This window comes from Bufo gargarizans, chromosome 3 (genome assembly GCF_014858855.1).
Source record: "Bufo gargarizans isolate SCDJY-AF-19 chromosome 3, ASM1485885v1, whole genome shotgun sequence".
Lineage (NCBI taxonomy): Eukaryota > Metazoa > Chordata > Amphibia > Anura > Bufonidae > Bufo > Bufo gargarizans.
The window spans coordinates 107,728,764-107,754,587 of NC_058082.1; the positions used below are offsets into that span (position 1 = coordinate 107,728,764).

Here is a 25,824-nt window from a genome sequence, read left to right on the forward strand (position 1 = left end):
GCCGCGGAGCGGAACTATGGATGTGGACAGCACATGGTGCGCTGTCCGCATCTTTTGTGGCCCCACTGAAATGAAAGGGCCCCCAGAAATATGGTCGTGTGAATGGGCCCTTAAGTGTCTTGATTATCCCAAAAACCCATCGGTCTAACCTTATACAGCAGAATAAAATTAAAGAACCTATTCGTTCGGGAAAATCATTAGTCAAACTGAACAAATTGCTATTTAAAAAAACAAAACATAACTTACAAAATATAAAATGCCATAAAGAATTTCATTCATTCAACCAAAAGGAACTGATCTCTGAGGTGCCCTTACACATAGGAGTAAAGGATGCCAAACCCACGGACTACCTTGTGTGCCTGGTGGCGTCCCAACAATCCCCTGACGTTATCGGAAATTCAGCATGTACAATCTTTTGTGTTCACAGGAGATAAGCCGCAGCCAAAGGTGTCTGACAACGGAATATCCCACCCTCCCCTTTGGGAACACATGCACACGGTCTGGTCGAAGATACAAAGCGACACCAATTAGGTAGAGGCTAGCATTTCCCCACAACCTCCGCAGCGGTCACTCACTGGTGATCTTGCAACAAAATTTTCTCAGGGAAGGGGATCTGCGTTACCCACTGCAATCAGAGATCAGGACTTAAAGAAACATGGACTCTGAATGGTGGCTAGAAGTGACAAAGCCAATGAGACAGTTTTTATACATAGGATCCAGTCACAACATAAAAATGCCACAACGTCTAGAGAGCTTTACAATCTGATTTCTGTGGCCAGAAAGCGATAAACCCCTTTTAACAACTTAGAGATATTTGCATTTCAGATTTGGCCCCCTAATGCTACAAAAATAATTTGAAATGCTCAGACTATAAAATAGAAATATAATAAGCAAAACTATTCATTTGAACTGTTTAACTCTTTACAACAATTCTAGCCTGCACAATAAACCTGCCGTGGTACGAGGACATAATAGGGTTAATAAAGGACTGAAACGCAAGGGGATGCTACAAGAGTAATGAAATGTTATGAAGCATATTTCTGTCAATTAAAATAGCTGTACAGTCATTGCTACACGCTGAAATCTACAAACACTTAATACAAACATTTTCATTGACTTTCTACACCCTGTGCAACCTGTACAATGGTAGAATAGTCAGACAGGCAGGAAAGCAATGGTTAAATGGATTTACAGGATTAGAAAAGACATGGCTGCTTTCTTCCAAAAACAGCACCACTCTTGTCCACAGGATGCATGTGGCATTGCTCCATTCACAATAATGAAATCCACAGAGAGTGGCATGGTTTCAGGAAGAAAGGAGCCAAGTTTATTTTTTTTGTTTAACTCTTGGGCAACCCCTTTTACGGGAACCTGTTACTAGGTTTGGGGCCACCATACCACCAGCATGATGTTAATGCAGCCGGGGTTTATTGGTCTTAACATGCTCATGCCAACAGTTGAATTCGGCAACCGCACTTCACCGCGCATGCTGTGTACTGTCCTTACTTTCATCTGCACAATGCACACGTGCCCACTGCCGCCTGACTCATCTTGGGTTATTTTACTACCCTACTAACTAATGTTGAGATGGATGGTTTTGAAATGACCATGGTTAGAAAGCTAAACCCCAGCTTTTTAACAACATGCTGGTGGCTTAGTGGCTCCAAACTAAGTAGAATGTTCCCTTTAAAGGGTTTGGCCCAGCTGAGACTGCTGGCATATCGTTACTATATGCCATCAATGTCAGATAGAAGCGAGTTCCAGAGGTGGGACCCAAAACGATCTCCAGAACACATTTCCCGAAGTAAAGGATATGGCATGCTTTCCTTTTATCACTTTGGGAATTCCAAAAATAGCCAAGCGAGCGTAATTGGCGGTTTTCAGAAGTTCCTTAGCAGTGAACTGAGAACACACCACACAAGTGCGGCCACCTCTCCATTCCCTTCTATGGCGCTCGCCTATTTTAAGAACTGCCACAGCGATGAATGGAGGGCGGCCATGCATGCTGCTCTCACAGTTCACTTCGGGGGTCACGTTCTAGAGATAGGAGCAGGTTCCCAGAGGTGGAACCTGCACCCATACGACATTCATACCAACTTCTAGTGAGATGCCGTCAATGTCCTAGCTGGACCAACCCTATAATTTGGATGCATTATTGGAAATACATCCACTGGCAGAATCATACTACAAAAATGAAGCCGCAGGTGAAATTTTCCACAACTTAAAATCAACCGGTCAACAGGCTACAGAGTGTTTAAGGAAAGTTAGTAGCCCATGCTCCAAAGGAGGAGGTGGACTCACAGACGAAGTACAACCAAAGGCTTGCAAGGCTTGAGAAAGAAGTTTCCAAACATATTACCCTGTGTACCTTTATACTGGAGATGTGCTGTGCGCACAACCCTTGTGGGCCACAGAAAGACTCCTTCATCTGTCACTGAAAACATTGGCTATTTAACAATTTTCCAAAAAGCATATAGGCAAGCAGGGTCGCTCTACAAAGATATATATTTGTATATACACATTTATATAGTTCATAACTCATGAGCATAATTCTGAACTGGAAGTGGTTTGTTTCTATTTTTTTTAAAAAATTATCTTGTTACCAGTCCTGTGCCCTCCAAGAGTTTTTCAGATGCTGAAACAGAACAGGACTGAGTATATTCATGTGCTGAGTGAAAGAACATAAACTGAATGTAGAGATTACAGGGCGTCCCAAACACATTCATAAGCTACAAAACATACTCTGATTCGGCAATTTTGGTGTGGCAGCCCTGGCACATCCTCTTATGCTTCAGAAGTCTGTCTGTCCGTGAAAAAGCCTAGAGAGAAAAAGCGAGAGAAAAAAAACACGATTGCAATCGTTCACCAAAAAGAACGTCCAAATAATACTGAAGACAACTGAAGTCAGTAAGTAACTACATTCACAGCAAAGCTGGTCTCTAATTAATATTATTACTGCTATATTTGAGGTAGTAGTAATATGTACTGTTCAAACAAATGCCAGATGGAACATTAGACAGATTTTAAATAATTTCCCATGGTCCAACTAAACATACAGCCCCTATATGACATGCACCTACACTAAGATGTATTATTAAGCGTCCCATTCACACGTCCGTAGTGTAATGCAGATGTGTAATACACCCGGCCGGCACCCCCATAGAACTGCGAACAATATGACATGCTCTATTTTTTTCCGGAGCCGCGGACCAGAAGATCGGGGCAGCGCTCTGGAAATGCGGATGCGGACAGCACACTGTGTGCTGTCTGCACCCATTCCAGCCCCATGGAGAATGAGTAGGTCCACACCCGTTCCGCAGTTTGCTGAACAGATGCGGAACCATTCTATGGACGTGTGAATGGACCCTTAAAGGGGTTATCCAGGAAAATATATTTATGACATATCCTCAGGATAGGACATCAGCATTAGATCTGTGGGGGTGCAATAACCAGGACTCTTCCTAAGCCAGTGACATCACCAAGCACTGCCACTATACAATGTATGGTGCTGTCCTTGGAAAGCTGCCAGGAGCCTGCATCACTCACTAGAGCTCCGGTGAGCACAGCGGCTCCCTGAAACAGCTAATCAGAAGGGGTCTCGATACCCACCAGCAAAGCGATTTCCTTCAAGAGGAACAAATCATAGTGCAATACCCAAATCTTTAGTTAAAAGTATGATTTATTCTACTCACAATAAAATGACTTGCATAGATCATACTTTTAACAAAAGATTTGGGTATTGCACTATGATTTGTTCCTCTTAAAGGTAATCACTTTGCTGGTGGGTATCGAGACCTTACACTGGGGATGCATCGGTGAAGCTGTGAAATCTCCAGGAATACTTCTTGTTTGTGAAACACTCGCCATTGAAGTCTAGCGCGGACCCATATGTATGTACTTTATTTTAATTATATCGGAGAAGGGACTTACTCCAACCTTTTGGGACTGCTGCTCAATCGTTCCTGGTATCACACAGAAATTTTATTTGCGTCTTTAATCAGCAGGGGTGCCTATCCTGAGGATGTCATCATTATCTTTTCCAGGATAACCCCTTTAATAAAACAATAACTTGCAGCATTGCACAAGCCACTGCTCCGAAGCAGAGCCTCTGCCTTTGCTCTGTTAATCAGAGCAAGGGCACAGGAAATTGGCATGGCTAAGCTAAATGAAAAGCCCTGTCAATCTTGCGGCAGGTGGGCTCTTGTTTACCTGTGGAGGGCTGTCTCCCTGCTGATGAGACAAATCATCTTCTATTTATTAAGCCTGCATTATGATTTTTCGGTAGATGATCGCTAACGCATATTAATGAACATGTTGCTGAGTAATACTGCCAAATGCTCGATTATTGGGCGATTCATATCTTTTTGACAAGTTAAAAAGTTATCAGTACAGCCTTTAGAATCAATTTGCTCATCTCTAAAGCAGATGCTTCACTGATTACATTTAGAATCTGTTCCAAAAATGTTATCACAGGCAGCATAACTGCAGATGTAGTAGTAGAGAAGACATGTGATCTCATCAGAAGACCACACAGGTGAAAGGGGAGGCTGGGTAGTGACTACCATTACACGTGATAAGGCCGAATGCCCACGGCCGTGAGCGGTCCGTGGAACCGCGGCCTGGATTCCTGCTGAGAGCAGGAGCGCACGGCGTCATTGGTTACTATGACGCCGTGCGCTCCCTGCTGCCGCCACAGTACAGTAATACACTGGTATAGATCATTTACTGTACTGTGGCGGCAGCAGGGAGCGCACAGCGTCATAGCAACCAATGATGCCATGCGCTCCTGCTCTCAGCAGGAATCCAGGCCGCGATTCCACGGACCGCTCACGGCCGTGGGCATTCGGCCTAACAGTGTAGTGATAGTCCCTTTTAAACCAGACATAATTAACACAATAAGCAGGGGAAAATTAAGAGTTACTGGAACTGATACTATACTGCAAAGGGAATATTAATCACACATGGCCATATTTTAGGAACGCACTTTAATCTGTCAGTTTAAGGGCGGAATCATTGTGGGAATCACGCTCCGTGTGAGTGTGTTATGCTTCGTTCTGGACTTGCAGGAGCACATGGCATTACCATGATTTGCTGTGTGCCTCAGCATGACCTCACTTCTACAGGATCATAGTGACATAGTAAATAACTATAACGCAATGCGCTCCTGCAAGTCCACAACAGAGGATCACGCTCACACACTGAGCATGATTCCCGCAATAGACTCACTTGTGTGAAACAGCCATGAGTGAGCCTCCACCGCATCTGACATAGGGCGTGGATGGACACTACTACATGCTGGTGGTAGAGATGCTGAGGCAGCTAAACTATCAAATTATACAATAAAACTTACTAAAACGTAATCCAATACACAAACTATATAGATTAGTAGGCTGTCCTATATTTTTCATTAAAAGATGTCAATAGAATTATATAGAATATATTCAGTCATAAAAACAAACATCAAGGGTGCAAGATACCTGCTGACATCGCTCACACTGGTAGGGTTTCTCTCCACTGTGCACTCGTTTGTGTCTGTCCAGATGATATTTCTGAATGAACTTCATGTCGCACATGTCACATTCATATGGTCGCTCTCCTAGGAAACAAATAGTAAGTATGAAAACTGGGCAAAAAGTTACATAAGATTTCAAACAACCAATAGAATCAATAGTAACAAAATAAGTTTGAATAGCTATGTTACAACCTTTTTTTTGTCCCTGGGGGTGCCTAAAAAAAAAATATTGTGCGTCTTACCCGTGTGGATGTACAAATGTCTCTTAAGATGGTAGCTACTTCTGAAGGCTCCATAACAATGCTCACAGATAAAATTTTTGGGTATGTTCAAGGAATACGGATTGTTCTCCTCTGTTAAGTCCACCTGCAACACAGGTAAATTATTTGTATAAGCCCAATGCAAAAGCATATACATGTTATCATCAAAACTACCTCCCCACCAAATAAAATGCAATAAATGTAGTTTCCAGAGCAGACTTCTGCTAGGTAGTTATAATTAAAAAATTACTGAAGAATATTTTAGTGAAAGATGGGTGACAAGCAAACCTAAAGGAGTTAGGTGTAAGGGTTGTTTCACACGAGCGAGTCCATTGCGGGAATCACGCTCCATGTGTGAGTGTGACGCTCTGGACTTGCAGGAGCGCACGGCATTATCATGATTTATAATGCTATGTGCCTCTGCTTGGCCTTATTTCCACAGAATCATAGTGACATAAAGCTGTCAGTATAATTCTGTAGAAATAAGGTCAAGCAGAGGCACATAGCATTATAAAACATGATAATGCCGTGCGCTCCTGCAGGTCCAGAGCAGAGGATCACACTCACACACGGAGCGTGATTCCCGCAATGGAGTCGCTCCTGTGAAACAGCCCAAAGATTACTTAAATGGCAAATAGCTGGATAAATTGACAGGTTTGCAGTTAAGGAGTTAGGACCAGATGGATGACACCACTGGGGGCGTAATATATTCTTATAACAAATGGGAAATCTCTTTATGTACACAATGTAAATGGCTACATACCTTCTTATGGCTCTTGCTCTCTTGAGGAATCAGCGAGGCTTGATCTCTAGCAAGAATTTGCTTTGCCGTCTCTTTATGTGGTTCCTGGAAGTGAAAAACTCAGAGGTAGGAAAATCTACACACGTATTGGAAAGACAATGCATCTTCTATACAAAGAAGAATATAACAAAACAAACTTGTCTGATCAGAACATCCACTTTTATTTAAGCAGCTCCCCGACAAAGACTCCCAGAGGTCTGATTACTGCAGCTACAGCCAGGCTTCCAAGGTGATTGTACAGGAGCTGTGTCCATCCTATCGCAATGACGTACATGTATGTAAATCTGAGGCAAGGAGACCCACAGAGGACGTGCATGTATGTGAATCTGAGGCAAGGAGACCCACAGAGGACGTGCATGTATGTGATTCTGCGGCAAGGAGACCCACAGAGGACGTGCATGTGTGTGATTCTGCAGCAAGGAGACCCACAGAGGACGTGCATGTGTGCGATTCTGCAGCAAGAAGACCCACAGAGGACAGTCATGTATTTGAATCTGTAGCAAGGAGACCCACAGAGGACAGTCATGTATGTGAATGTGCAGCATGGAGACCCACAGAGAACATACATGTATGTGAATGTGCAGCAAGGAGACCCACAGAGAACATACATGTATGTGAATGTGCAGCAAGGAGACCCACAGAGAACATACATGTATGTGAATGTGCAGCAAGGAGACCCACAGAGAACATACATGTATGTGAATGTGCAGCAAGGAGACCCAGAGAGGACGAACATGTATGTGAATCTGCAGCATGGAGACCCACAGGGGTTGGATGACGGACATATACATGAATCTGCCAAAGGAAACCCCAGAGGACGACCAAGGAATGTCTTTGTACCCTGGGGGAAGGTGATCATCGTATATTGAAAATCAGTCACACATAAAATGTTCTACATAAACGTGTTAGTGTTGCCCACAGCAACCAACAATTTTTCATTTATTTTTAGGGCAGGGTTAAAAGCCACCGGCTTGGTTAGGGGCTGTTCACATCTCGCTTTTGCTGTATGACCCATCTATAGACAATAATTGGGCAATGTAGTTCAAAAGTATCTACTTCCGACTCTGTCACTGTTTACGTTTCTATATGGTTTTTTTGCAAGATAGAATAATGTAGCATACCAGGCTTTTCTGTCCTGGAAAAAATAAAAAAATTAAAAAAACGTATAGTAACAGTGAATGGGGGGGATGGATGGACAATGTTTCCATTCCTTAACCCCTTAAGGACACAGGGCGTACAGGTACGCCCTTGTGCCCTGGTACTTAAGGACACAGGGCGTACATGTACGCCCTGTGCATTTTCGATCACTGCCGTGCGGCTGGCAGCGATCGGAACCCGGTGCCTGCTCAAATCATTGAGCAGGCACCTAGGCTAAATGCGCGGGGGGGGGGGTCCCGTGACCCCCCCATGTCGACGATCGCGGCAAACCGCAGGTCAATTCAGACCTGCGGTTTGCTGCGATTTCTGCAGTTTCTGATCCCCGCGGTCCCTGACAGCGGGGATCAGAAACTTTAGGATTAAAAATTGTTTCCAGTATCCCTCCCCCCTGCACCCCTGAGTTATTTGGTGGGAGGTGCAGGGGGAGGGTTGCGGGCGGTGCGGGAGGCGGGCGGTGCAGTAGGCGGGATCGCGATCCCCCGCCCGCCTCCCATTGCGTAATCGTTGACGTCTAGTGGGTATACCAGGGTGCCAGCACATTGCTGGCACCCTGGTATAAACGGCTGACATCGGTGATGCGATGGCAGCCGTTTAACCCTTTCCATACAGCGGTCCGTACGGACAGCTGTATGGAAAAGGTTAACAGCTCAGGGAGCTCCCTCCCTCTCCCATCGGGGGCTGCTGTGCCTTTGCAGTCCCCCGAATGGAGAGGGAGAGAGCTCCCAGGCAGCCCCCCCAAGCCCCGTCCTTACCCTTCCCCGTCTGCGAAGTTCGTGCAACTACTGAGCAGACGGGGAAGGTTCCCATGGCAACAGGACGCCTTCTCAGGCGTCCTGCTGTCCATGGTTCTGAACAGATCTGTGCTGAAAGCATAGATCTGTTCAGACAAAGTGTAAGTAAAATACAGTACAGTACAATATATATTGTACTGTACTGTATTATGCAGACATCAGACCCACTGGATCTTCAAGAACCAAGTGGGTCTGGGTAAAAAAAAAAGTTATAATACTAAATATAATAATAAAGTAAAAATCAAAAAACACATTTATCACTGATTAAAAATGAAAAAAATAAAATTCCCTACACATGTTTGGTATCGCCGCGTCCGTAACGACCTGATCTATAAAACGGTAATGTTACTTTACCCGAACGGTGAACGCCATAAAAATAAAAAATTAAAAACTATGATGGAATTGGAATTTTGCCCACCTTACTTCCCAAAAAAGGTAATAAAAGTGATCAAAAAAGTCGCATCTACGCCAAAATTGTAACAAACTGTTATCTCATCCCGCAAAAATCATACCCTACCCAAGATAAATCGCCCAAAAACTGAAAAAGTTATGGCTCTTAGACTATGGAAACACTAAAACATGATTTCTTTTGTTTCAAAAATGAAATCATTGTGTAAAACTTACATAAATAAAAAAAGTATACATATTAGGTATCGCCGCATCCGTATTGACCGGCTCTATAAAAATATCACATGACCTAACCCCTCAGATGACCACCGTAAAAAAATAAAAACGGTGTAAAAAAAAGCCATTTTTTGTCATCTTCCGTCACAAAAAGTGTAATAGCAAGCAATCAAAAAGTCATGTGCACCCCAAAATAGTGCCAATCAAACCGTCATCTCATCCCACAAAAAATGAGACCCTACTTAAGATAATCGCCCAAAAATTGAAAAAACTATGGCTCTTAGACTATGGAGACACTAAAACATTTTTTTGTTTTAAAAATTAAATTATTGTGTAAAACGTACATAAATAAATAAAAATTGTATACATATTGGGTATCACCGCGTCCGTGACAACCTGCTCTATAAAATTACCACATGATCTAACCTGTCAGATGAATGGTGTAAATAACAAAAAAAAAAAAAAACGGTGCCAAAAAAGCAATTTCTTGTTACCTTGCCGCACAAAAAGTGTAATATAGAGCAACCAAAAATCATATGTACCCTAAATTTGTACCAACAAAACTGCCACCCTATCCCGTAGTTTCTAAAATGGGGTCACTTTTTGGGAGTTTCTACTCTAGGGGTGCATCAGGGGGGCTTCAAATGGGACATGGTGTCAAAAAAACCAGTCCAGCAAAATCTGCCTTCCAAAAACCGTATGGCATTCCTTTCCTTCTGCGCCCTGCCGTGTGACCGTACAGCGGTTGACGACCACATATGGGATGTTTCTGTAAACTACTGAATCAGGGCCATAAATAATGAGTTTTGTTTGGCTGTTAACCCTTTCTTTGTAACTGGAAAAAAAATATTAAAATGGAAAATCTGCCAAAAAAGCGAAATTTTGAAATTGTATCTCTATTTTCCATTAAATCTTGTGCAACACCTAAAGGGTTAACAAAGTTTGTAAAATCAGTTTTGTATACCTTGAGGGGTGTAGTTTCTTAGATGGGGTCACTTTTATGGAGTTTCTACTCTAGGGGTGCATCAGGGGGCTTCAAATGGGACATGGTGTCAAAAAACCAGTCCAGCAAAACATGCCTTCCAAAAACCAAACGGCGCACTTTTCACTCTACGCCCCGCTGTGTGGCCGTACAGTAGTTTACGGCCACAAATGGGGTGTTTCTGTAAACGGCAGAGTCAGGGCAATAAAGATACAGTCTTGTTTGGCTGTTAACCCTTGCTTTGTTAGTGGAAAAAATGGGTTAAAATGGAAAATTAGGCAAAAAAATGAAATTCTCAAATTTCATCCCCATTTGCCAATAACTCTTGTGCAACACCTAAAGGGTTAACAAAGTTTGTAAAATCAGTTTTGAATACCTTGAGGGGTGTAGTTTATAGAATGGGGTCATTTTTGGGTGGTTTCTATTATGTAAGCCTCGCAAAGTGACTTCAGAGCTGTAGTGGTCCCTAAAAATTTGGTTTTTGTAAATTTCTGAAAAATTTCAAGATTTGCTTCTAAACTTCTAAGCCTTGTAACATCCCCAAAAAATAAAATATCATTCCCAAAATAATTCAAACATGAAGTAGACATATGGGGAATGTAAAGTCATCACAATTTTTAGGGGTATTACTATGTATTACAGAAGTAGAGAAACTGAAACTTTGAAATTTGCAAATTTTTCAAAATTTTTGGTAATTTTTTTTTTTTTTTACTTTATTTTACCAGTGTCATGAAGTACAATATGTGACGAAAAAACAATCTCAGAATGGCCTGGATAAGTCAAAGCGTTTTAAAGTTATCACCACTTAAAGTGACACTGGTCAGATTTGCAAAAAATGGCCTGGTCCTAAGGTGTAATAAGGCTGTGTCCCTAAGGGGTTAAACATATCGGTTTTTATCCAGATACTTCCTTTGATACATTTCAAATGTTTTTTTAAATAAAGAAAGATTTCCCAAAAACTGATACTTTTTTGTAAAAAAAAAAAAACTAAAAAACAAAAAAGACACATTTATTAAAACATATGCACATCCATCAAACGTATGATTAAAAAAAAAAAAAAAAAAAGGATCCGTAACAAAGCAATTGATGGTGGCCGTGAATGCGCACAGCAAGAAAAAAGAAAAACAAGCCTCTCTCGTGGCCGGGAATTGCCGGAGCGAGCACGAATAGGACAGCACGCATGCGCATTACCTCCACTTCCCTATCACTTTCAATCTCCACTGACATCCTTTCCTGTTAGAAACAGATTACAGATTACGGCAACCACTTACTACTAGTTGTGATGATCTGTACAGGGTCTGCTTCGCCGATACTGCTAGTGATTCTGATACACTAGCAGCCTCAGGGGCGTGCATGTACAGGCAAGGAGCAAGATTGCAGTATACCAGCACCACTTGCCTGCTCTATCACCCACAGCAGAGGAACCGCCGCCACTACAGCTCAGGACATGCCCCGGGAGACAGGCGTTGAGGACTAAAATCAGGAGGCAATACAACCCATTTAATGATACATACACTCATTCACAAAAAAATAACACACCCAGGTAGAAATCAGATTGCAGCTAAAATCGGCATGTAGATATGTCTCAGGCGGATATGTAAATGCTTACAGGTGTGGACTGATTAAACACTGGGTCTTGCCACAAGATGGAGGAAAGGTGCCTCTCCCACTGCCCTATAAAAAGGCTCTCAGGGGCTACTTTTGGGTATTGTACCTCTTAGTGAGAAATCGGCGACTGCTAGACATGCCTCTACGATGCACTCATTCTGCCCAGTTGACAGACTGAGAAGTGGCTCATCAATGGAATGAGAGAAGCAGGATGGTCGTTTCGATGAACTGTCTGCCATCTAGGCCATTCTGACCTAGCTGTTAAGAGATGTTGGGAGCAGCGATTATGTGAGGGCACAAACACATAGTGAACAGGTTTGATTTGCTGACAAGCACAAGCAGCTCCCAGTTTCATTGTCCACCATCCAGACAGGTGGGACCTTCTTTACACACCTGTCTCTGCCTGGACCATTTCTAGGTGCTTAGCAGAAGGAAATTTAGTGTCACGGTGACAGTCGCGCATCCTGCCATTGACAGCCAGCCACAGTCGCCTTTGTTTGCAATGGTGTCGAAAAAGAGCAACCTGGACTACTTCAGACTGGAACCGTATCGTCTTTAGCAATGAATACCGATTCCGTTTAGGATCCCACAATGGTTGTAATCGAAAATGGAGGCCTCGTGCTGTGCCAATCCTGACTTTGCTGTTGAGTGACGCACTGTCCCAACTGCTGGTGTGCTGATCTGGGGGGGACACTCAGTCACCCCTAGTAGTGATGAGAGGGACACTAACATCTCAGTGATATGTGCAGGATATCCTGCAGCCACATGTGCTCCTCTCATGGCACGGCTTCCAACTGGTATTTTTCAGCAGGATAATCCTCGCCCCCACACAGCAAGGGTTTCCCAGAAAGGTCTGTCAGACTGCAGAACTTCTTTGGCCTGTCCAGTTGCCAGATTTATCACCAACTGAGTAGTTATGGGACAAGCTGGGACATCTGTGGGCAAATGTATGTCTCCGTGCCCAACCTTATCTTGTATCGAGGCTAGAGGTGGGCTAATAGGGTATTAGAGCCTCCTTTCTATTGTAGTTTCCCCCCAGTAAACGCATCCTTTCTCTCTAATTTTATATATATATATATATATATATATATATATATATATATATATATATATATATATATATATATATATATATACACATACATACACACACACACACACATACACACACACTCCCAAACTGGAGGCTCTGGACAACTTCTCCAATTTTTACTTGAATGAGTTTTTAGAAATCTGCACATATATACCTGGATGGAAGTATGTATAGTACTACAGAGGAAGTAACTAGAGGAGGGAGGAAAGAAAATTGATGATCCATGTTTATTTTTGAGACCCCACCCTGTGATATTTGGCCCAGGGGGTGCCATATCCAGAATGTAACAGCAATATCTAGACAAAGGAGCATTATTTTTTTTAAATCTTTTATGTTTTGCATCTAACAAAGAAATGCAAGGATTAACTGGGACATCCACCTTTTTGATTTTTAAATCATACCGATATATCCTCTGAGTCTGATATTTCTGTAACCTCTTCCACATCATCGTCGTCATCTTCTCCTTCATCACTTCCTACTCTCCGTGAAAGGCTGGCGCTCAGCATTCCTAACTTCTTGCCTGCCGCTGAATGGAGAAGACTCAACCCGGATATTCCCTCACAACCAAGCAGACGACGCTAAATATGATGGGGGGAAAAAGGAATATAAAAGCTGTGCCATCAGAGAAACACAAGACAGAACGCATACTAGGTATGTGGTCCTATTACAACTACCCACCACGACTTGACAGTCGGTCTGGGACATATTTCTATGTGTGGTCTGCTACATATGAACTCACACTGCTCATTACAGCAAGGTAGAAAAAGAAGCCCAGAACTAATAATGACCATACAGCACTGCCATAACGTTCCTAAAGGGGTCACATACATTTTTTTTAGCTGTTTGAAGAACCTTATTTGAGGGGAGGTTACAATTTACAGAATCCTTACCAATCTTAGAAGAAACAGCTTCCTTCATTGAGGAGCTTGTATGTTTGGCAGAAAATGTTTGCTTGCAGCAATATTAAGTCCTAGGTTTGAATATGAGCAGGGGGAAGTTGGCCCGTAAGCGTGACCCCCTGCTCTGGAGGTAGGTGCCAGCCCTATACATTTATGGGCATATATTCCCATATGTGGGAATACCTCTATTTTAAAAAGCATCTATCAGCAAAATCAACCCTATTAAGCACACTACCAGGCAGGGTGGATCATGCTGATTAAAAAGGATGCCCAGTTTATGTTTGTAGGATGCATGGTTCCAGAGAAGAATGTGCTTTTAGGCTGGTTTCATACTAGTGGTAGAGATCCAGCAAGGAACAGCCTGCAGGATCTCTTTGCATTCCTGGATTGTCAGAAGCTTGTAAAGCTACGTCCAGCTTCATTAACCGTAATGGGGACAGAAGCAGATTCGGCCGCATTCCGGCAAATATGCAGAGAACTGGCAAGAAGAATACCGCTGTGTGCACAGCCTGCTGGATATAGCCTTGTAAATATGCTAAGTTGGCTAGTTGGAGCACCAAAGGGGCAGCCAACGCCCTTGGAGCACCAGTTTGTGAATACCCCTGCAGCCTTAGTCATTCCCCTCTTCCCTGGACTGACAAGGCTAGCCATCCTGTGGGATCCAGGGAATGGAGGGAGTGGCTAAGGCTGCAGGGGTGTACAGGCTACAGGTGCTCCAAGGGCTCTGGCTGTCCCCTTGGTGTTCCATCTAGCCAATTTGCATATTAATAAAAGAACAGTTTTCTGTGGAACATTGTACTGTACAGACATAAAGGAGGTATTGTTTTAATCAGCATAATCAACCCTGTGGCTTAATAGGGTTGATCATGCTGACAGACCACTGGAACATTTCAAATCATGACAAAACTATGTGTACCAACATGCATTTATAGGTTGCACACACAAAAAGGCCAATCCAAGCCTTAATACGCTAGAGACACCTTTTAACCATGGTCGCTTGCAGCCATTGATTTTGAGGGTTGGTCTTGGTTAGGTATGTACACACACGAATACGATGAGTACTCACCGGACTTCTCTGTAAATGCGCCATCATGAGCCACTAGGCAATGTTCTGTGCGAGATGTAGTCTTTCACCTGGAGCCCCTCACCGCGACCAGCTCATAACACTTCTGAAATGAATGAAAATAAGAAAATCTGAGAAAAACTGCAAAAAATATATTCATTTATTTAATTAAATATAATTTGTTCGATAAACCAATTGTAGTGTTGAACGAACTTCTGTTTTAAGTTCGGCATCTAAAGTTCGGCTTCCGGTTAGCGGAGAATCCCGATATGGATTCCGAATTCTGTTGTGGTCCGTGGTAGCGGAATAAATAATGACCGATTATTGATTCCGCTACCACGGACCACAACGGAATTTGGAATCCATATCGGGATTCTCCGCTAACCGGACGCCGAACTTAAAACAGAAGTTCGCTCAACACTAACCAATTGCCCCTTGGTGTGAGGACAAGTCCCAAAACCTTTAATTATAATGAAAACTTCAGGAGAAACATTTTAAGTTGTGACAACCTACCCTCAGGACAGGTTATCAATAGGAGTAGTGGTTTGACTCCTGGCGTTATGAAGCAGCAAAGCTTGTTCTGCTACAACGTTTCTGAAGCTTCCATCCACTACAATGGAATTTACAAAAAGAGTGGAGCACCAGCCCACTCGGCTATCTCCATAAGCGTGGCCACCTGTGGCCAGCACTTAGTCCCATCTCGCCGTAGAAATGGTGAGATAGGACAACCCCTTTAAGATATTTGGGGAACAAAGTTTATTGAGCAAAAAAGATTAATTTCAAAAGAGAACAAACATATGGCCAACTACTCCCCCCCCCCCCCCCCCCAACACTGATGGCATGTAACATTGTAAAGTGCTTAGGACATGTCATCCATCAAACCTAGGAGGGCCTAAGACAACATATCCAATACCACCAACTGGCCCCTCACCCTGCAAAATTAATCATGAAAGGTTTGATATCTTCTGGGGTCTTGTGGAGTCCATGCCTCAATGGATTAGAGCTGTTTTGGCTGCATGAGGGGGACACAATATTAGGAATGTGTTGTGGCTGACTGGAGAAGACATACAGCTGTTCTGATGGCAGGGAGGACTCTTACACTGGATCACTGTAGTAGAGCTCTGGCCTACCCTATCCGGATGGTAGGCCATCAATAATAAAACCCCTTTAATGCTCCAGGCTCTAAACTTCTATGGGGCATTAAATATATTGCCACTTGTACCCATATTTTGGAAAAGTATTCATCAGATCCCAGAAAGGTCTATTTACACACTAAAGTCACTTGGATACCAATGGCTCTGATCATTCTGTTGGTGTCATGGGTTCCATTTACAGGCTCCAAGGTGGATATCTCAAGTTTCCCCATGACCATGGGTCCGTCAGGTTCTGGATGTTTTTTTTTTTTTTTTTTTTTTTACAGGATTGCTTACAGAAAAGATCTAAGGGTACTTTCACATTAGCGACAGCAGAGTCCGGCAGGTGAACAGCCTGTCGGATCCCTCCGGCCACTAGTTAACGTGTGCACCCGGACTGCCACTCCGTCCCCATTGACTATAATGGTGACGGGGCGGAGTTACGGCGCAGCATAGGAAGAGGGATCGGACTACAAGTACTGCATGTCGTACTTTTAGTCCGGCTGCCTCTCGCCGCCACTGGAACTCCGCCCCTGCCCCCATTATAGTCAATGGGGATGGAGTGGCAGTCCGGGGGCACACGTTAACTAGCGGCAGGACGGATCCGACAGGCTGTTCCCCCACCGGACTCCCCTGCCGCTAGTGTGAAACTAGCCTAACACAAGTGTGAACGGAGTCCTACCTTGTAATGGAGGACAGCAGATACTTGCATCTGCTTGCCCCACTCCACATTTGGGGTCTGCAGTACCCACACTATAACAATCTATAGCCCTACACTAGTTTGATCTGGGTTTGTTGCTCTCTGAAAAATACCATAAAAGCTGCAAGTGGGTTCTTAAAGGGGTTGTTTCATCTGAGACATTGGTGGCATATCGCTAGGGTTTCTCCCTGTAGAGGAGATGGAAAAACATCAGAAAAAAAATGCCAGAAGCTTTAACATGCTGTGTTTCTTTTATAAACCGTCACCAATTAGGAAAAAAAACTACTAGGAAAAAAAAGCTTGCATGCCCTGCATTTCCTATTTCCATAGACTTTCAGCTAACATTTGGAGCTGGCGTTTTTTTCCGCAAAAACTACCACTAAAACAAATATGCAGATGAGCCAATCGGAACATAAGGGCATCACCACTGCCTATTGTTGAGCCAAAGCTCTGTTTCTTTCGGCACCCAGCCACCCCAACCCACGACTGACAGGGCCAGGCAGTGATGATGGAATCTCACCTGGCCCTACGCATTTCTAGTACAGCCCACATTGTCGCCAGTAATGTGCACGCTCTAAGGTAGTGGTGGCGAACCTATGGCCCTCTCTGTGGGCACCCGCACCCTGGAAAAATCCTTAGACTTCTCCTACCATTCATCAGTGCAGGGCACATTATGAACAGCACAGGCAGCGCACTGAATGTAGGCAGGCTATTACAGCTACGTGATAAAGTACATGGAAGATATACTATATCAGACTGTAGTATTAAGGGGAAATTGCTGTGTTGGCATTTTCTAATAAATAAGTGGGTTTTAGGTTGCAGATTGGGCACTCGGTCTCTAAAAGGTTCTCTAAGGGCTCATGCACACGACTGTTGTTGTTTTGCGGTCCACAAATTGCAGATCGGCAAAACACGGCAACCAACCATGTACGTTCCGTATTTTACAGAACACCACGGCCAGCCTATAATAGAACTGTCCTATCCTTGTCCGTAATGGGGACAATACTACGACATGTTTTAAAAAAAAATTTGGGCAGAACGGTCATGCAAACATACGAGTCACTTCCTTATTTTTTTTTTGCAGCCCCATTGAAGTGAATGGTTCCGCAAATCCGCCCCCCCCCAAAAAACAAAAAATACGTTTGTGTGCAAGAGCCCTAATGATGAGACGCACAGGTCCGTCTCTTCCAGGAGGAGATTAACGTCATCTCGTATGCGCAATGCAGGCAATTTCTTGCCCTGGCAATAATCAGGACTGTCCTGCGCATGTGCCGATATGTGAGGCTAGAGCACATGAGCGAGAAGACAGGGCCAGCTCAGATTACATCTCTGCTTCATGACCCTGTCAATCAAACCAGGGGGGACTGGGTGCTGAATGAAGCAGAGCTCTGGTGCAACGAGAACAAAAGGTCACTCCCTCATTGCACCAAACGCCTCATTCGCATATTTGGAAAAAGCTGATATCTCAGGAACAAGCAGGGAAAAAAAAAAAAGTTTTACTCGGGTGAACCTAAAGCTATATATCATTCCCCTTGATATGATATGAGGGTTGATGGTAACAGACGCCACGGGCCAGGTGTAATGTCTAGCCTTACTTCTTAGGGTATATTCAAACATTGCGGTTCCCTAGTCACCTAATGCCCAGCAGGATGAGAACAGCATTACAAGGAGCCTGATATATGTGAATGAGCCCCTATAGACTTCTAGTACAGTCAGACGACTTTGGTTTCTACACCATGAATTTGTCTCTGGCATTTTATACCTGTAAAAAAAAAAAACTAAGTAAGCTCTGCTCCCCCACCGCGCAGTTTCTGTGGCTTTATTTCCTTTTTTTTTTTTTGCACACAATGGGGGTGCAAAAAAATGTCATTACAACTTCCTACCCAAAATTCTATTGCAAAAAAGCCGCAAATGCCCAGGTTGCAACTTTTTAAATGCCTGTGTGCCTAAATTTAAGTGAACATGGCATTTTGATGCCACCCTCGTCACTGGGGATGGTGAGGCGAAATTCACTAGCATTTCTGACAGTTTCCACACATACATGACTACTGTCTGGAGTGGACTTCAATCTTGGCGCACAGACTGCCGGAGGATGCGCTAACTTATGACGAGGCCTGCGCATCCCATAAACGCCAGCTGTGCAGGGGATTTCAAAGCCTGGCGGAAATCTAGTGTCTTTAATAAATAACCCCCCACACAGTGCGTCTTACCACTAGCGTTTTCCGCAGGACGTTTTTCCATTATAGAGAAGGTGATGTCAAAACACTTTTTTTTTTAAACGAACCCAGAAAGACAAAAAAAGCCACCTAATGAACAAAAATACCTGTAAATATTTTCAGCTAACATCTGGAGCTGATGTTTTTACAGCAAAAACGCTGCAAAAAAATTAATAAAATGCAACAAACCCCCTCCACGAAACTGCTGAAAAGGACACCCTTTCCAGGACATGTATGAATCGTGGATGCTTTAAGGGCCTGTTCACATCATGTTTGCGCTCTCCGCGGTTCGGATACATTTGGATATAGAAATAAAGGTATTTAAACATGCTCTGCTTAGGGTCCATTCACATGTCTGCAAAATGTGGCCGGATCCGGACCCGTTCATTTTCAATGGGGCCGCAAAAGATGCGGAAAGCACACAGTGTCCGCAGACACGAACAAGAAAAGGCATTTCTATTTAAAGTGCCGGTCATGTGCGGTCCACAAAATGCGTAATGCACATGGCCGGTGTCTGTGTTTTGCGGACGTGTGAATGGACCCTTATACAAAGGCTTTAATGGGCCACATGTAGTCTGCCTCTACGCTATTCTGTCCTACAAAAGAATACCAGTATACGCCACGTAATTTCTTTACTGTTGAAGTGAACGGGTGAAAGTTGGCGGGTTTTCTCAAAGGTAAAACGTTCTTAACCCATCGCTGTGACCCATTGATTTCAGAAAAGAAAAGGGATCACTTACACACAGCTTGCGCTTATACGTTTAACGCATACGTAAAAAAAAAAAAAAAAAAGTAACTGGAAACCAAAAATAAAGATAGTGGGAGACGAGGACGCTGCCACCTCCACCTGTCAGACCCTTACAGGACGCACATCTGATTGCAATATTGTGGTGGTGGCGGCCATAGCGTGTACAAGAGCTTTATTGTGAAGGGTTCCCCTTCATCAGAACATACAACATGGGGACAGCCAGCAGCCACTACACTGGCAGGGATAATGGATGCCATGAAGTGGGCACATGGGCCAGCAGGGGGGGGTGGGGGGTGGAAGCCCCCACAAAGCCCATAGCTCCCTGCATACAGAGGGGGGCCTCATACACTGTGGCTGCAGGCTACACACACGGGGACAGCATGCATGATAATTACACGAGTGCTCCCTGCAGCCTATTGTATATGGATGCAATAAGCAATGGCGTCCCCCGCCCCCCTCCACACACACTGCCCGTTACTGCCCCACCTAAGCACCCGGGAGAAAATAACGGGGGCCGCATCCCATTTACCGCAGGCCTGGCTCATTACAAGGCGGTAACTATTATTATGAATACTGTACCTGTCCGGCCGCGGCTTCCAGCCTCGAATCCCACTTCTCCCGCTGCTCCGGAAACTTTCCCAGGTGACTTCCTGTGTGTCGGCGCATGCCCACTGGCCATCCGCCCGCACGGAGACGCCATCTTACTACAGGCAGTGCCAGCACTAGTGGCCAACTAATGAGATTTCTGTTGTAATGAGTTTCCTGTATAAAAAGTAGTAGTGCTGACCGAAAGCAGAGCAGATTCATGTACATCTGTCATTTTACCAACCAGTCATCTGCTCCTCGTTGTAATGTCTGCACTAATTTGAATAGAGACTAAATTTGACTTGTTGCAGAGCTTGCATTGATTAGGTTGGATGCACACGCCATCTTCTGTTAGTATGCTAGGTCTGTGTGACTACCATGTGTCACAGTCCAGCCACGGCCACGGGCTTAGCTGACCTGAATCGTGAACTCTGTGCCTCAAACTCCATAGATCCCTATGAAGCTGAGAGTTTGGGTCATTACAACAACCTATATCCTGTCTACAAGATATGTGTCTGAACGGTAGGGGTCTGACCGCTGGGGCCCCTGTCACAAGAATGGGGGTTGGGGTCTCCTTTTGAATGGACACGCATGTACGCTTGCCCCTCAGTAAAGCTCTGCAGGGGAGAGCCGGGTACTCGCCCATAGCTATCCCCAGCAGTCCCATAGGTTTGGATGAAGCAGTTGTCCGCGTGCCTGTTTGCCGCTCCATTAAAACAGGGGAACACAGGCTTCCTGATAAGTTGTAATGGGACAACCTCTTTAATCCTGCAATCAGGCTGTGACCCCTCCGAGTTAGGGCTCATGCACACGAACATATATTTTTCCCGTGTCCGTGCCATTTTTCTTTAAGGCCGCATGCGTAACCATTCATTTCAATGGATCCGCAAAAAAACAAAACAAACGGAAATTACTTTGTGTGCATTCTGTTTCCGTATGTCCTCATGGCCGTTCTGCCAATAAGATAGAACATGTCCTATTCTTGTCTGTTTTGCGGACAAGGATAAACATTGTTACAATGGATTCGCAAAAAAACGGATGCAATACGGATGTCACACGAACGTCATCCGTATTGTTTTCAGATCCGAGTTTTGCGGACTGCAAAATACATACAGTCATGTGCATGAGCCCTAATACAGGTGTATAATACATCCAGGACGTGTGTGAGTGAATCGGTGCTTACGCTGAAATCGCTCATTCAGTTTTTGTGGCAGATTTTTCAGCCAAACACAAAATTGTATAGAAATAAAGAAAGGTATCGGCAAACAGAAACTGACATGCTGCAGGTTTAAAGTCCATGCCCCCTGTCCAGTTATTTTTTTAAGGGCTCATGCACACGGCTGTTGCCGTTTTTGTGGTCCACAAATTGCAAAATATTGATAATGGCCCTGTGCATTCTGTATTTTGCAGACCCACAAAAATGCGTATTGGATGCAGACAAAAAACACAGATGTGTGCATGAGCCCTAAATCTCATCCACTTTGCTGCTACTGTAAGGCCTCCTGCACACGACTGCGTCTCTTTTGCAGTCCACAAATGGCGGATCCTTGAAAATATAGATGGGGTCCATGTGCATTCCACACTTTTTGTGGGCCCCATTATAGAAATGCTTAGGCTACTTTCACACTGGCGTTTTGGCTTTCCGTTTGTGACATCCGTTCAGGGATCTCACAAGTGATCCAAAACGGATCAGTTTTGCCCTAATGCATTCTGAATAGAAAAGGACCCGCTCAGAATGCATCAGTTTGCCTCCGATCAGTCTCCATTCCGCTCTGGAGGCGGACACCAAAATGCTGCCTGCTGCGTTTTGCTCCGTTCTGGGATGCGGAGCGAGATGGATCCGTCCTGATACACAATGTAAGTCAATCGGGACGGATCCGTTTCGTATGACACAAGCTGGCACAATAGAAAACGGATCCGTCTCCCATTGACTTTCAATGGAGTTCATAACGGATCCGTCTATGTTACAGATAATAAACGGATCCTTTCATGACAGATGCATGTGGTTGTATTATTGTAACGGATCCGTTTTTGCAGATCCATGACGGATCTGCCCAAAACGCAAGTGTGAAAGTAGCCTTATTCTTGTCTGTAAAACAGACAAGAATAGGACACGTTTTATAATTTGCGGCAAGGATGCAGACAGCACGCGGTTGACATCCGTGGGCTGTTGCCATTTTTTGCAGCCCATTGAAATGAATGGGTCCACATTCGATCTGTCAAAAATGTGAATTGGATGTGGACCTAAAATACAGTGGGGTGCATGAGGCCTTAGGGTCTGTGGGTTCAGACGTGGCGGATCGGGAAGAAAAACTTTACCACAAAAAGCACCCGAAATTAGCTGATTTTCATTGCTGCTGGGATTGCAGCGGGTCCCATGCTGCTTTCAGCCTTTGCATTGCAGCCTCCTCTCCATTCATGGTGGTGCCAGTCGGAGCATCCTTCTCAAGATAGCTGGTCCTGCACCAATCAGATATTTACTGGACATCCTGTAGGTATGCCATAAATGTCTAGGTTGGACAAACCATTTAATACTTTTTTTTTTATCCCAAAGGCCAGTCTTACTATCCAGTCTCAATTTCTTATTAGGCCCAGGGCTGTCCTTTAAAACCATCACACCCGGCAATCGCTTTCAGTTGTGACATTACAGGTGTTAAATGGCCAGCATCTTGAATTTCTTCTCATCCCACCCAATGCAGCAGGGTGACAGCTGTCAATCACGATGCCCACTGCCCATCACAAACGGTGACCACTGTGCCCCCGGAAACAGAGCTCCATACTGCTGTGCAGGGGCACTATGTACTAGCTCCTCGCTCTGGATTAAACGATGACTGTAGCTCCAAAGTGTGCTGTGATAACCTGTGCAGACACACCATATATACCACCTGCACAAGGGCTCCACAGGCAAGAGGGCTCCTAATGTCTATCATGTCACATGTAAAGGGCTACAGTCCTTCCCATCATCTCTCATAATTACTGGTGGATTAGTACAGCATCGCTGACAAAGACCCCAGCATGGGTCAAAATGTCACATTTCTGCCTGGACTGTTTGACACCCAATTAGATATTTTGTCACCTTTTTACAACTCTGTCAAAATTTGGTCCCATAAATTCAATATAAAGTGCTCTTCTATGTTCTATGATGGTCTAGTTCAGGGGTGTCAATCAGCTTTATGGTTGTCTTGAAAGGACCGTTAGTAATTCTGCGACAGTATAAATGTAACTATGAGACAGGTATAAGAGAAAAAATGTAGAGGGTTAATCACGAGACTTACTTGGAACCAAATCCAAGAAGTCTGTATAATTAGTTGCAGGGCGCCAGAGGAGGTAAGAATAGGAGTAAGTAGGACAAAGAGTAGGGTCAAGTGCTTGATAGGCAGCCAGATGTGGTCGGTAGTGTGAACTAGTTCAACACATACATGGAGTAAAGAAGGACAAAAATAGGCTGAAAAACCACAATGTGAGGCGCCAGTCGAGGTAGGGAAAGAAGACAATAGCAATATCTGTAAGGTATAAATATTCAACCCGTGCAGATCAATACTGATAGTCGCACTAGAAGTATAGAAGTATAAAAGATTAGGACCAATTCTTTGTTGCTGAATCACGGTAATAACAGTAAAAGGGATAGATAACGGGATAAAACCCTGAACATTCAGATCCTGAGTGGATGTCTTGCACAGAAATCAAATAGTAGTAAAAGTACACACTGGTTCTTTGCTGCATGGTGTGAACGAACACCAGAACCACAAGGAATTTGCAAGAAGTACCGAGTTTGGAACTGCCGCCTCTTCCTAAGACCTTTGAAGTGATCCAGGATTGGGAGGAAACTGTTTTGGGTGTCTTGAGCTTTATCCCTCAAAATTTCCTCCCTGTGAAGTGAGTGGAGACCATTATTATTCATTTGCTTTTATCAATTATATGCTTTTTTTATCCATTTATATGCATAGGCCCTGTACGGGTCCGAAACCTGGTAGTACCAGCGTGTACTTTTACTACTATTTGATTTCTGTGCAAGACATCCACTCAGGATCTGAATGTTCAGGGTTTTATCCCGTTATCTATCCCTTTTACTGTTATTACCGTGATTCAGCAACAAAGAATTGGTCCTAATCTTTTATACTTCTATACTTCTAGTGCGACTATCAGTATTGATCCGCACGGGTTGAATATTTATACCTTACAGATATTGCTATTGTCTTCTTTCCCTACCTCGACTGGCGCCTCACATAGTGGTTTTTCAGCCTATTTTTTTCCTTCTTTACTAAATGTAACTATGCCAGTTAGACATAGCTATATTTATTGCCTGTTGAAAGTAACCATAAGGCTGATGCTAACACAAATAATAATGATGGACGAATATCGTCCGGGATGGTTCAGGATCGCGAAAAACTCCTAATGATAATAGTTGAAATTCGATAACACAAATGCTTCACTACCCAAATACACTATATAGAAAGTATATTATTGGTATATAACACCCCTGCTTCAATCAGTTTTTTTGGGGGGGCAACTGGTATTTCACACCAGTAGAAATTATTGGTTCCAATGGCATTTGTCACTATCTGTAGCTACGGTAACGCAGCAAAACCGCAAACAAATGCTGCACTACCTAAATGCACTAAATAGAAAGTATATTATTGGTATATAACACCTCTGTCTCAATCAGTTGTTTTTTTGGGGGGGGCAACGGGTAAATCACACCAGTAGAAATTATTTGTTCCAATAGCGTTTGGCACTCTGTGTAGCTGCAGTATCGCAGCAGACCCACACACAACTGCTGCACAATATAAATACGCTATAATATACTTTCTATGTTAGAAAGTATATTATAAGTATATTACACCCCTCAGTAAGTCACACCTATCGATAGCACACCTATACCAGTCCTTAAAAGGACTTTTGTAGCCCTATTAGATAGCGTTTGGTGTCCCTAACAGTTGTTGTGGACAGCAGCACTTGTACTTGGGTTCCAGCTTGTGTTCTGTGGCAGGTAGGTGTGGTACTAGTCGCACTTACCTGTCATTGCCATATGTCTGTTTATGTTCCCCTTTCTATGTACCTTGGCCAGTGAGACTCCTGTTCCTCCGTGTCTAGGAGGAACAGGTCGTCTTACCCTGCTCCTAGTCCAGGGCCACCCTGAGGGCTAGCAGGAATATCAGGTTCCGGAGTATGAGCCCTCCTACCTTCAGGGTTGGCTCATACAGGCTAGGAGACAGGGTCAGTATTAGGGATTGTATAGGAGGTGACCTGATCCCTGTCCTGGCCATGCTCTGACTGTCCACCTTCTGATACCGCATGGCTGAGGGTTTTCCTCATCCCCAGCCGTGACAGTATGACCACCAGGGCGGCCCTCACTGGCAGATGGTAAATAACCAGGAGGATGTCTCCAGCAAGCATGGCTGAAGAACCCCCACTGACTACTGCTATTCACTGAGGCTTTATAGCGCCAAGTAGCCACACCCACAGTGAGACACACCCAGTGCACACACACACTAGGAAGGAAGTTAACCCTTCCAACACCAGGGAAGGGAAGACATCACCTTAAAGGGGAAGTGCACACAACACATGTAACACCCCGTGCACACCGATAAAAGGCACACCTATCAAGAGAGGTTGCCAGGTGCAACCGCATGCCTATTGCAGCAAGCTG

The 25,824-nt window shown here is 44.1% G+C and overlaps 1 protein-coding gene across 1 annotated transcript in view; it reads right to left on the reverse strand.

The window, feature by feature from the left end:
• The window catches only part of ZNF740 (zinc finger protein 740), a 35,354-nt gene extending 15,127 nt beyond the window's left edge, over positions 1–20,227 (reverse strand). The window contains exons 1-7 of the mRNA XM_044286269.1: positions 20,169–20,227; positions 14,796–14,898; positions 13,232–13,408; positions 6,536–6,619; positions 5,755–5,878; positions 5,478–5,596; positions 2,743–2,819 (exon numbers count right to left, since the gene is read on the reverse strand). Of these exons, the coding sequence (XP_044142204.1) occupies positions 2,743–2,819; positions 5,478–5,596; positions 5,755–5,878; positions 6,536–6,619; positions 13,232–13,408; positions 14,796–14,822 (608 nt within the window). The 5' untranslated portion in view covers positions 14,823–14,898; positions 20,169–20,227. The remainder of the gene's footprint in view (positions 1–2,742; positions 2,820–5,477; positions 5,597–5,754; positions 5,879–6,535; positions 6,620–13,231; positions 13,409–14,795; positions 14,899–20,168) is intronic.
• Positions 20,228–25,824: the final 5,597 nt, after the last annotated feature.